At 47.0% G+C, this 13,631-nt stretch overlaps 1 protein-coding gene across 1 annotated transcript; it reads right to left on the minus strand.

The window, feature by feature from the left end:
- Nucleotides 1–3,782: 3,782 nt before the first annotated feature.
- On the minus strand, nt 3,783–13,610 carry GPR137C (G protein-coupled receptor 137C). The gene is made up of 7 exons (XM_069738781.1): nt 13,293–13,610; nt 11,443–11,486; nt 10,625–10,847; nt 8,314–8,463; nt 7,610–7,735; nt 7,107–7,231; nt 3,783–7,026 (listed from the first exon to the last, which is right to left on the minus strand). The coding sequence occupies exons 1-7, from the start codon at nt 13,608–13,610 to the stop codon at nt 6,888–6,890; spliced, it is 1,125 nt and encodes a 374-aa protein (XP_069594882.1). The 3' UTR covers nt 3,783–6,887.
- Nucleotides 13,611–13,631: the final 21 nt, after the last annotated feature.

Here is a 13,631-nt window from a genome sequence, read left to right on the forward strand (position 1 = left end):
CTGTGTGAAGGACCTGTGATGATGTCGCAGTCTTGTGATTGGTCACGTGACCGCGACATCATCGAAGGTCCTGCACACACACCAGCTATAGGAACGGACGCCGCTGAGGAGATCAGCTGTCTGCAGGTAAGTATAACCATTTTTTTAAAATTATTTTTAAACATTCTATCTTTTACTATAGGTGCTGCTTAGGCAGCATCTATAGTAAAAAGTTGGTCACACTTGTCAAACACTTTAACAAGTGTGACGAACCTGTCAGTTTTCCAAGCGATGCTACAGATCGCTTGGGAAACTTTAGCATTCTGCAAGCTAATTTCGCTTGCAAAATGCTAAAAAAGTGAAAAAAACATGCAAAAAAAAAATGCGGATTTCTTGCAGAAAATTTCCGGTTTTCTTTAGGAAACTTCTGCAAGAAATCCTGACGTGTGCACATACCCTAAAGGTACCGTCAGATTAAGTGACGTTGCAGCGATATAGACAGCGATGGGCATCACTGTTTAGGTCGCTAGGAGATGTCAAACACCAGCAACAGCAGAATGATGCAGGAGCGATCCAGTGACGTACTTATCGTTCGCGCTGGTCGTTAGCTCCATGGAAAAACCTTGCAGGCATCGTTGCTTTTGTTGTCAAACAGGATGAATCACACCGACCTAATAAAGTTCTGGACTTTCAGCGACGACCAGCGATGTCACAGCGGGATCCTGATCGCTGCTGCGTGTCAAACACAACGAGATCGCCATCTAGGACACTGCAACGTCACAGATCGCTGTCGTTCTCGTTGGTAAGTTGCTTAATGTAACGGTACCTTTAGAGCTCAAACTGAAAGCCACCCTAATTATTAGTCTGACTCCACTGCCAGACAGTCAGCAGATAAATAGAGCAGGCAGAATTGTTACGGTACAGTCACACTAAGCGACGCTGCAGCGATACCGACAACGATGTCGATCGCTGCAGCGTCGCTGTTTGCTCGCTGGAGAGTTGTCACACAGACAGCTCTCCAGCACCCAACGATCCCCAAGTCCCTGGGTAACCAGGGTAAATATCGAGTTACTAAGCGCAGGGCTGTTGTAAATGTAAAAAAAAAAAAAAAAAAAATTACATTCCCGGTGTCTGGTCATGTCCCTCGCCTTCAGCTTCCTGCACTGACTGAGCGCCGGCCGTAAAGTACAGCACTGATGTCACTGCTGTGCTGTACTTTACAGCTGGCTGGCACTCACCAGTCAGTGCGGGAAGCTGAAGGCGAGGGACATGACCAGACACCGGGAAAGTAAGTATGGTTTTTTTTTTTACATTTACAACGGTAACCAGGGTAAACATCGGGTTACTAAGCACAGCCCTGCGCTTAGTAACCCGATATTTACCCTGGTTACCAGTGAAGACATCGCTGAATCGGCATCACACACGCCGATTCAGCGGGAGATCCAGTGACAAAATAAAGTCCTGGACTTTCCCCAGTGACCAACGATCTCCCAGCAGGGGCCTGATCGTTGGTTGCTGTCACATAACGATTTCGTTAACGATATCGTTGCTACATCACAAAAAGCAACGATATTGTTGTGACGGTACTTTTACAAAAATGTCTGCAGGAGCCATCACCTTCATTGTTACACTGATCTCATCTGAAATGTGATAATGGCTGATCTGCCATTGGGGCACCAAGGCTGTGGCTCTTGGCTAAATGCCAAGAACATGATCAGCCACACAGAGCCCGGAACTCAGCCCTATCCAACGCCTGTAACAGGAGAGCACAAGCCTGGACCTCAGCCCATATTAGTGCCTGACCCCCACATATGCTCTTCTGGTTGAAGAAGCATAAAGATGCTTCCCTGCCAAGATTCAGGAGCCAGGGGGCTATGTACAGAAGAGCAATTCCATATTAATGACAGGAAGGACCAATTCAATTATGAGATCCTGCCCCAGGAGTTGTGCACCCCCTCAAATTTTCCATACATTCTATGGGGGTTTTCAAGCTTTATTTTACTAAAATAAAAACCACCACATTGTTTATGCCGGTGGGTGATGTGGGAAGGAAGAAAAAAAAAAATTTAATCAGATTGCATTCTGACCAATGTTAATCTTTGAGTCCCTGCTTATCTGCAAATTTTTTTTCCCCCCCTCAGCCAAAATAAAAAAAAAAAAAAAAAATCCAACATCTTCATAACCAGCAGAGGGAAAGCTGACAAATGTTTGTAGCCTGGGAAAGGGGGTGGGGGGTTAATGTCAGTGTTAGCTATCCCAGGATATTAATATGTATACATAGCTTATATTAGTTTTTAAAATGAGGCAACCCCCCAAAAAAAAAAAAAAAAAAAACCAGTATGACTAAGATTAGTAATGGGGCCATCTTCAATGCCTCTACTACTAACCTCTGGGCTTGATGTCACCAGACAATAGAAAGGTGTCATCAACCCAATACCATCGCCCCGCCTGCTACTGCACCAAGAACTAGGCTAAGTACCAGAATTGACACAGAAGTTTAATCTGGGAGGGGGACGAATATTCATGGCCTTTTCCTAGACTTTTAATATCAGCCTGTAGCTGTCCAGCATTTGCTGGTGGTTTATAAGGGGACCTCATTTTTGAGGAGGCTCCCCCATTTTAATACCCAGTAAAGGCTAAGAATACAGCTGTGAGCTGATAATGGCCTGGGAAGCTCCGTGGGTATTACCCCCTTTCCAGGCTATAAGTCTCTGCCCCCCATTGTCAGCTTTCCCTCTGCTGGTTAATATAAATTTTTATTTTTTGGTTCGAGAAAACAAGCACTTTGCCTGAAACTAGTTAAAAACAAACCACCCCATGTACAGTCATGTACAGTCAGCTACACAGCACTGATTCTCACATTTATTGTTTTATAATGTACATCTTGAATATTTCCTTGGAAAACTTAATAGCACTATGTAAAAGCTTGTTAAAAAAGATAATTTGCATGTAAAGCAGATGACACTTGTTCCACATTTCTGGATTGCAGCGGACTGTTTTTTCCACGGTGATGGGTATGAGCCCTTAGGCTATGTGCACACGCAAGAAAAGATGCAGAATTTTCTGCACAAAATCCGCATCTCCTGGCAGAATCAACAGCTGCGGTTTTAGTGCGGAATTGATGTGATGTGGATTTTCTGCAGTTTTTACCTCTGCAGATTTCTATTAATGGAGGGGTGCAGAAACGCTGCAGATCCGCACAATAGTGACATGCACTTTAAAAAAAAAAAAACAAACAAAAAAAAAAAGCAGTGCAGAAAAATCTACACAAACGCTGCAGATTTCACATTGTACTGTAAATCACAGTGCAGATCTGCAGCTTTTCTGCATGGAAAAAAAAAAAAAAAAAGAACCACACTGCAGGTCTGCACTAAATCTGCATCGTGTGCACATAGCCTTAGGCTGCAGCCTCAGATTTTTTTTTTCTCCCTTCTTAAAAGCATAAGAATTAAGTAGAAAACAGAATACACACTTCTCCAGGAGCAGACCACCCCTGCCACTGTAGAGGCAGCTGCTAATCCAGGGTAGGATCTGAGCCCTAAGGTTAGACTGCCCCCCATCCTAGAGAGCAGTGGTGTGCTGCTCATTTTCCAAGGCACTATATAATGTATCCATTACATGACCCTTTATGCAGTTAACACTTCGTAGTGAGGACAAGTATTGATCTCAGAACTGTCGATTTCCTTCTTACCAGGACGGTGATTGATGGTGCTGCCGGCTGCACCTTGCTGTCAGGCTCGTGAGCCAAGTGGTCATTCACAGCAGCCAGCATGGCAGACGCTCACACAGACACGGGAGGCAGCTTTAGTGCAGATAAGTTTATTTCAGTACGGTAGTGCTTCATTACAGGTTTAGTAAAATTACTCGGTACATTCATTGGCCACTGCAGGTTAAAACCAGCAAGTAGAAAAACACTTGTAAAAAAAACAAATATAGCCTCTGCTAGCAGAGGGGGTCAATAACATTGCAGTTACTGGCAGGCATAGGGTTAAACTAAAAATGAGGGGACCAAGAGGTGACCACCAATCAGATATCAGCTCTAACCATCTGATTGGCTGCTGTGAGGCTCCTCTCCCTTGTGCCAGAGGTCCACTTTATTAACCAAGCAAGATGTCCGCCAGTCTATGGAGAACGGTCCAAGAAAAACTGCTGCAATACCAGAACATTAAAATCTAGCATTTATTATACAATTATTTATTAAACAGGTGGGGGAGGGGGACCAACATAGAAATAAAGGGAACAAGTATAAAATACACATCCTCAAACTAATCCAGCTCTTAAAGTGCATCAGAACACGGGTCAGGAGCCAATCTAGAGTCTTCGGCCATAACCAGTTTATATAAAGGCGTGCGTGTTCTAGTCCGGACAGAATGCGATTGCAAACAAGTTCAGGTTTACGCTGCCATATATTCCATCCACACAGCAATGATCACATCCTAGTGCAACAATTAGACTGTGCAGAAAGGGGTTATTTGCACTCCACCATATAATTTTTTTTTGTGCCCATATAGGGAACATAACTAATGAGAAGCCCAGCTTTTGATTGTAAAGAAACAGTCAGCAAGCTGCTGTTGACTAATCTGCCTTCTATGGTGAAGCCACATAGGACAGGGCCAACATGCAACATTAGATTGTAGTCCCCTACCCAGCCCTTTAACCTGAATACTTAATGCATTAGGATACTTTAGCATGTTAGCACAAGATTTAACTAGATTACAGCCATTTTAGGATCCATTAACAGCAGCTTGTTGACAGTTTCTATTAAACAGATTAATTATGCCATGAACAGAAAAATATGGATCTGAAAATCAAAACTAGCAAGAAAAAAAAAAAAAAAAAAAAGTACTGGATATTAGGAAGCAGACCATGAGTTTTTTGTAAACACAAGTTATTTACTAGGGATAAGGCAGGGTCAGAAACTAGGAAAAACCTCAATACTGCAGAATTACAGCATCATTCACAAAAAAACAAGCTGCAATACCAGATCCAACCTATGGACAGGCGTGGTGCTGTTCTGAATATTTTCTCTATTGTGAACTAGAAAAGGGAATGGTATCTGGGTATTGAAAATGGCAACTTCATGAGGACACAAGCATCTGCTGCAATGAGCAAAAAGTGCAGAAGAATTTTAAAACGTCCTCCACCCTCCCCATATAAGCAGCTGACTTGAAGGCAGCCATTGTACAGACCACACAATGCAGGATTTGTTCATTTGTTTGCAACACAGAATTTCTAAGAAATTATTTAAAGCAAGAAGAAAACTACCACTTATTTGCAAATTGAATTTTTTACCAGGAAACTTCACCTCCCCTTTAGAGCTTCTAGGACTCTACTGCTGCACCCAGCTCAGCCAGCAGAGGGAGTGTTTTGAAATAAGTCACATTGCTTTGGAATAGATTTGTTTTTTGGAGACTGAAGCAAAACCTTTAGGTCTGAATCTTTATAAAATGGTCACATTTCACTAAAAGGGGAATTTTATTAAGACACTAGACCGTTAACTGGATTTTCTTTAAATTGCTCCAAAAACACAGCACCACTTTTGTTCTCAGGTCACCTGGTGTACTACAGCCCATCTTTTAATAGAGATGCAATACCAGACAAAGTGCAAGGTAACTTTCAGGCCAGGGCATGTGTTCCATGACAATCCCTCTAAGAATGACCTCTTACATAGGGAAGCAGTGGTATTACTGTATAGGCGATTTTTTTTTGGGGGGGGGCTAACAGACTTTCGTACAGATCAGATGTGTTAATCTGCAGTAATTCATGTATAAGCCATTTGCAAATTACACTGGAAACGCGCTGAAGGCGTGAGCGCTTGGAAGCAGTTTAAATACATTGACACGCCCTCAATGCACTTCCAGCCTGATTTGCATACAATGCTACACTTGACGTTTCATAATGGGCACAACAGATGTAGACAAATAAATTAAGTGCCCAAGGCCAAAATACTACTAAAGTGTTAAAAAAAAAAGTTTAAATAACAAAACAAAACCACCCCAGCAAACGTCACCCTGTGCAATGTAAAGAGTTAAACTGCACAAGTCAGTCTCCGGTTTTGCCCTCATAGGAAAGACTCCTGTTCATATACCCTTACAGGGACGTTCTGGGTATAAGCAAAAACAGGTCTAGCTTGGTGGAAAACAGAAGCCCCTTCTACTGGTTGTGTGATAAGCGCTGCTCAGTTTTGCTGAAATGAATGGTGCAAAGCTGAAATCCGCACACCAGGGAGGCAGCCGCAATGGAAACGCTGCATGGACACACTGGCTGGAAGAAGCCACCACTAGGGGGAGCTCATTACATCAGGATTTTCTTAGCTCCCCTAGTGGAGATAACTGGCAGTGCGACTTACAGAATGTGACCACATAGAAATCAAAACATTAAATAGTCACTGGTATTAATCTTCCATCGTGAATTCACAGCTGTCTGCAGAGTACAAGCTGCCCTGTTGCAGGAGCCGATACCCCAGGGATCAGACAGGAAGTACGCCCATATTAGACTTGCCAGGACCAGAAATATATTTGCGCCTCTGGTGGGGGCGAAAGGGGGGTTGGGGTGCAACAAGAAGAGACTCCGTGAACCCCTTTGAAGAACCCATACGCAGTAATTGATGCTTTTTTATTCCTCTTTGGTTTTTGTGTCTGGAAGGGCAGGAATCAAGTCTATGCTTGAAGAGTGGAAGCTGCCGGCCACGATTTCACCACTGAAGATGCTGCAGGAACCTCAGCAATCATTAAGGATGTTCGCATCCAAGACCAGGATTCAGAGAGGGTAAAAAAAAAAAAAAAAAAAAAAAAAGGAATGTGTATTCGCAGACGCGGCATTAACGTAAACATTAGGTACTGGATGTGCCTTACTGTCACAGCGACAAGTGGCGGCAGAAGGTGCAGGTGGCGCCCCGGTCAGTGGGGTCATGCCAGTGTATTGCCACCACATGTAAACAGGATGGGAGTCCCGGCAGCTGGCGCGCCCAATGGTGGCGCTAGTGCACAGCTGCTGGTTGGACATATTGCTCCATACCATCCGGAGGATTTGGGGGTGGATGACAAACTGGAAGGGAAAAACAAAAATAAAGTCAAGATATGCGATGCCGTGCTGGAAAGACCAGAGGCATTCACTCTAAGGCCCACCTTGTTCTCTCGGGTCTGGCGCCGGCCAGTCTGGGCAAGTCATCGTCACTGTCGTATCTTCTAGGATTGTCAAAAAAGTATGCCCTTGACCCGAAGCTGTGACTATTCACCATACCGGCCGGCTCCTGGGACGTGAGGAAGGTTTATGGTTAGAGGGTAAGGGAGGGCACCTGCCACCAGCTTCCAATGTAGTGATGGGTAATTGGTGTTAGTCATGCACACTGGACGTGACTGCCACAAAGACTCTATAATGGGGGCTCCCCTTCTCATTAATTGCATATAGTGAGTCCAACCTTTGACAGCTGTGAACCCAAGTATGAAGGGTCTGTGGCCCCTTCACCGTTACCCCAAGCGGCTCATCCAACCACCTATCCGTGCAGGGAGCGGCACCATGTCCCAGAGATCAGACCCCAGCAATCCAAGCGTCAGCATATACCCCACCACTTATAGATACAGGAATGGCTCCAAGTGCCAGATTTATACATCATGGGGCAATAACTCACCAGGTTTTGGCTCAGCTTCTTAGCACGAAAGAAGTTAGTTATCAGGGCCATTGGCAGGAACTCACAGAAGAGGAGGATAAGCACAAAGATGAGATATTCCAGACTATTCGGGTCTTCGGTAACAGCCTAGGGGGGAGACATGAGTCTTCATATTAATCCCTCAGACCACTGCATGCAGCCCCCCCCCCCATCCTTACTGCAGGAGATGATAAACAGAGTGCAAAATTCAAGGGGCCGTCCATGAACAGAAAAACTATGGGTGCTTTCTCCCAGAAACCACACCAATCTGCTATGAGACGTGCATTCAACAGAGCCCAATTCACATATATGGAGCTTAATATGGAGACTAGACAGGAGCTGCAGCGTTATTTGGAAGAAAGCAACCATATTGTCTAATCCTGGAGGACAACCCTTGTAATTATACAAAATATCTTCAGTGGTTGAATGACCGTTAAGTTTCAAATCTACTGCACTATTGTATAATGAGCCTGCCGCCACCACTAGTGGGAGCTCCCTGTACACAGAGATACATGATCAGATCATGTCTTCAGCCACCACTAGGGGGAGCTCCCTGTATACAGAGATACATAAGGTTCTGTCTGCAGCCACCACTAGGGGGAGCTCCCTGTATACAGAGATACATAAGGTTCTGTCTGCAGCCATTGGTCATTAGTCCCATAGACCTACCATGGCCGATGACTTACATGATCAGAGACTCCGCTCCACCCATAGCTGAATGGACTTGGTTTGCTTTCTGGCTGGATGGAAACCACGACCAAGTTGTACAAGGCCCTCAGAATATAGAGTGCGCTGATAATGGAGCCAGTTACAACAGCTTGGCTTCCGGAGGTGCCCTAGATAAAACAGATCACAATTCATAATTAGCCAAGGACACTTAAAAAGGGGTCTCATTTAAGTTCACATCACTTTAAGACTTTTTTTTTATAAAAGGTTTAATGTTGGTTAAGACTTTCGTGGTCATTAGGACACAGCTTAGCAACTAAAATCCACCTTCCTACTATTGAAAGAAACAGCCTCTTGCACCAACTCAACCCATGCTTTATACTGCAGTTTTAGGCCATGTGCACACGTTCAGGAATTTTTGCTTTTTTGGCTATAAAAACAAAAAAAAGCATACATTAAGCATCCTATTTATTAGAATGCAATCCGCATTTTTTGTGCACATGCTGCGTTTCTTTCTGTGGCGGAATCGCATTCTGAAAAAAAATGCAGCATGTTCATTCTTTGTGCTTAATCGCAGGGATTCCACAAACATAGGAATGCATTGATCCACTTACTTCCTGCATGGGGCTGTGCCCACCACGCGGGAAGTAAGCATATCATGTGCAGTTGGTACCCAGGGTGGAGACTATCCTCCAGGCCCTGGGATCCATATAATTGTTAGTTTATAACAAAAAAAAAAAAACACACCATATTCTCACCTTCTGGCATCCCCGGCAGCCTTCCTGCTCCTCGCGATGCTTCTGTTCCCAACAATGCATTGCGAGAATGACCTGTGATGACATAGCGGTCATCACAGATCATTGCCGCTAGGCATTATTGGGAGCCAGAGTTGCCGGGACCATCATGAGGTCTGGGAAGCGTGCAGGGGCCGTCGGTAGGTGAGAATATCACAATTTTTTATTTTTAACATTCTCTCTTACCATTGATGCTGCATAGGCAGCATCAATAGTAAAAAGTTGGTCACACTTGTCAAACACTGTTTGACAAGTGTGACCAACCTGTCAATCAGTTTTCCAGGCGATGCTACAGGTCGCTTGGAAAACGCTAGCATTCTGCAGGCCAATTACGCTTGTAAAACGCTAGTGTTTAGCGGGAAGACGCATGCCAATTCTGCATGCAATATACCCGCGGCAGGGAGTTCTGGAATTGCTGCAGAGATTCCAGACGTGTGCACATAGCCTTAAGGTACAGTCACACTGAACGATATCGCTAGTGATCCGTGACGTTGCAGCATCCTGGCTAGCGATATCGTTTAGTTTGACAGGCAGCAGCGATCTGGATCCTGCTGTGCCATCGTTGGTCGGAGCAGAAAGTCCAGAACTTTATTTCGTCGCTGGATCTCCCGCAGACATCGCTGAATCGGCGTGTGTGACGCCGATTCAGCGATGTCTTCACTGGTAACCAGGGTAAACATCGGGTTACTAAGCGCAGGGCCGCGCTTAGTAACCTGATGTTTACCCTGGTTACCAGCGTTAAAAAAAACAAAAAAAAAAAAAACTCTACATACTTAACTTCCGCTGTCTGTCCCCGGCGCTGTACTTCTCTGCACTGTGAGCGCCGGCCAGCCGGAAAGCAGAGCACAGCGGTGACGTCACCGCTGTGCTTTCCAGCTGGCCGGCGCTGACAGTGCAGAGAAGCACAGCGCCGGGGACAGACAGCGGAAGGTAAGTATGTAGTGTGTTTTTTTTACATTTACGCTGGTAACCAGGGTAAACATCGGGTTACTAAGCGCGGCCCTGCGCTTAGTAACCCGATGTTTACCCTGGTTACCAGGGGACTGGCATCGTTGGTCGCTGGAGAGCTGTGTGTGACAGCTCTCCAGCGACCAAACAGCGACGCTGCAGCGATCTGGATCGTTGTCTGGATCGCTGCAGCGTCGCTTAATGTGACGGTACCTTTAGTCGCTCACATGGAAGCAGTGTACAAACAAAAGCTCAGCAGAAGGTCAGTGCACAGAATCTGTCTAGTCCTACCGTGAAGAAAATGATCTAAGATACAAGAGAAAGACGGAGCGCCAGCAATCACCCCCCCAGACCCTAGAGGAGCGCCAGCACCGGAGAGCCTCCCATTTACATCCAGTGGCCTCTGGCACTGAAAAGTACAGAAGGAATTTGGGAGTCTATTAGGTCTGAAAATGTAATTTGCTGCACATATCTGAAGTCCTATATTAGAACTTTAAATACTGATAACTGAGCATAGAGTATTTTCCTGCTATGAGGGCGATTAGTGTCCCTATGACAACACTAATGGTCTTCTATAGGAAAGCCTCACCTTTGATTCTAGGTAGACATATGCCGGAGACATGTTGGCGATCCTATAGGTGTTGTTGGCCAAGGAGATTGAGCAGATGGCAAAAAGACAATCACTAAATATCATCCTGATCATTGTGATCCAGCCGCGCTGATCATCAGCCCCACCACCCAGCAAAATGCAAGATAAGTTCACAGTTAGGAAGGCGAGACTGGTGAGGAAGAACCCGAGATGTAGCGGGATCCTGTATGGGGAGAAGGAGACGTTAGTCCAGAGGTTGGAGAAAGCTCATTTCCAGTATCACCCCCAACCAGCCCCAAGTCAGGGAGGTCTGTTCTGGACTGCAGGTGCGGGTCCCACATATATCTGGTATATGAGGGTCTCCCACCTCCAAGACCCTCATCTAACACCAGCAGAGCATGTGGCCAGCCGCCTCCAACCACGAACTCCCAAGAATGGCTGAGCAATGTCTACAGGAAGTTTTGTAACTCCCGATAAAGTGGTGAGAGAAGCGGACGACAAGTGTTGCAGCCTCCCTAGACCCAGCATAGTCAGGGGTCCTGTCTTCATGGTGCAGAGGTGGGCCTCAGACACCTGGGGCATATTCTGCATTCAGGGATCAAGAATAGAGTGCCCCTTGTAGACATGTAATCTCCCCAGTCCTGCGAGTCAGGAGAGGAGGCCGGGTGCGATTTTCAAGACTCCGCTTCAATACACCAAAACGTAGAACGTTACAGTGGATGAGATTTAGAAATACAGGGCCATCCACTGGTGATCACCAACCCCTGTAACTGACGCCAAAGCCCCACAGACAGGACCCTGGCAGGTCTGGTACGTACTTGTATCTGTTGAATTCTGGCGAACAGCGAGCTTTAAAGATCACCTACAAAAAAAAAAAAAAAAAAAATTATGACGTTAGAGGGCATGCTGAACCACGGGCATCGGCCAGACTGGCTACATTGACTCCGGACGACGTGGAAAGTGCCCAGTACCACTGTAGGACGGACGCAGGATTCTTGGCGAAGGACAGGACAACGGCAGCCCCCTTAGCCAGCTCCAGTCACAGGCATTGTAGGCGCCATCTCTGGCTACATAATCTGGTGAACATTGCGAGCACGAAGGATGCGGGCACGAAGCATGGGACTTAATGTTACCAGGAAGGACTTTCTGTTGGACAGCACATAAGTAGGCAACAATGAACCAGGACGCCTGATTTATGCTGGTAGTCGGGGGGGGGGGGGGGGGGGCGCGAGTGTGTGATGCATCACGAACATTGGGGGGCCGCTCCCTTTTCACCCTTTTAGAAGAAACAGCCAGTGTCCGAGAGCCAGTGCATGTCTATAGATATAACAATATAAGTGAAGGTCTTGCATCTGCTCCCATAGCACCTCTGAAGGAAGCCCAGTCACCTCCACAGGGCCATACTCGCCCAGTAAGCAGTGTGGTGATTGGCTCCCATCTGGGGCTTCAGTTTATAAGGATGACAGTGCACTCATTTTGTAGTCTGGTGCAGAGTCCACTCAGATTAAGAAAGGCAATGTGAGGTAGAGACCCCCACAATGGCTGCAGCCCTCCGTGCTCTCAGTAGTTGCTGGCTAGAGAGGTCTTAACCCGGGGATTTAGGGTGATAATTGAAGCTAGTCTGTAAAGAGCAAAATGGAGAGTCCGGAGACCTGAAACCTCCATAGAGACTAAAACCTGTGCAACTGATCACTACGCAGGGGAGAGGGCCCAACCACCACACAGGCAGGGACAGTCAGGTGAGAAGAAACGCTCCCCAAGAGGATCAGGTCAGCATCCACAGGAAGCCATCACACACCCCCTGACAGCAGCAGCACGGGGAGGAGAGGGTTAACCAATGATGTCATCCAGAGATCCCAGACAAACAGCGCCCTCTGCAGGCCAAAGAGCCAACTCACTGCAAAGCACTTCAGTGCAAGGAGTACCACCACATCAACAAATGACATTAGCACGCCCCCTACAGGTCAAATAAGGAACTGCACTGAAGCTTTACAGCAAGCATGCAATATATACTGGGGGGGAAAGCCATTAGGAGCACAGGAGGAACAGTGTTACCTAAAAGTCATTGCCATAGCTCACCCCCCTGCAGGAAATGTGAGCAGGCATCTGTGAAGAGCACCGGGCTGTAAAGTGTTAAGCAGTGATGTCATCTACTGCCGGAGATACAGAAGCCACCTGGAGGACAGATCAGGAACAGCAGTAACTGATGCTACATACACACACGCCCCCTTCAGGCCACAGGCGCCCACTATAAAGCAGTCACGGGGGCTGGTTAGGAGATGAAGAGCTCAGGAGTGACATTACTGCTAAGAAACAAAAGCAAGAGACCAATGGGACCGCAGTGCGAAACATTGGCAATAATGAAAAGCATAAAGAAATGAATGCTAAAGGCGAACAGCACGCCCCCTGCAGGCCACAGGGAGAAGCAGCCCCCTATTAAGGGCTCAGCACACCCGTCCGCTCTGATATACCTAGAACACGAGCGCCCCCTGCCGCCGGCCTCACACAGCTACAGGGAATGAAGAGTTAAGCGGTGACGTCACCCCTCCGGCACTGGAGAAAACAAGCGGCCAGCAGCGCGCCCCCTGCCGGCCACACGGGGGACTGCAGCTGCTGACAATAGCAGCCCCCGACAATAGTGGCAGAGCCGCCCCCTGCACTCACTCACCTGGGAGAAGTAGAGGGTGAGCACACACAGGGAGCAGAACTGCAGGCAGATGGGGGCGCAGTACAGCAGCCAGTGCGGGAAGGGCTGCAGCACACTGGCCCGGGCACAGCTGCTCAGGTAGCAGGAGAACAGCACTGTCCGGAAGCCGGCCCACAGCAGCCCCAGGAACAGCAGCAGGCTCTGGTAACTCAGCCGCTTCAGCTTGTAGTGCAGCAGCAGCCAGAGCTGCACGTACACCGCCAGGAAGAGCAGCGAGCACAGCGCCGTGCACAGCACCGTCAGCCCCAGCTGCACTGCCCACGGGATGGCCGCGCTCATGGTCAGTCACAGCATGTCACT

Source organism: Ranitomeya imitator, chromosome 1, assembly GCF_032444005.1.
Source record: "Ranitomeya imitator isolate aRanImi1 chromosome 1, aRanImi1.pri, whole genome shotgun sequence".
Lineage (NCBI taxonomy): Eukaryota > Metazoa > Chordata > Amphibia > Anura > Dendrobatidae > Ranitomeya > Ranitomeya imitator.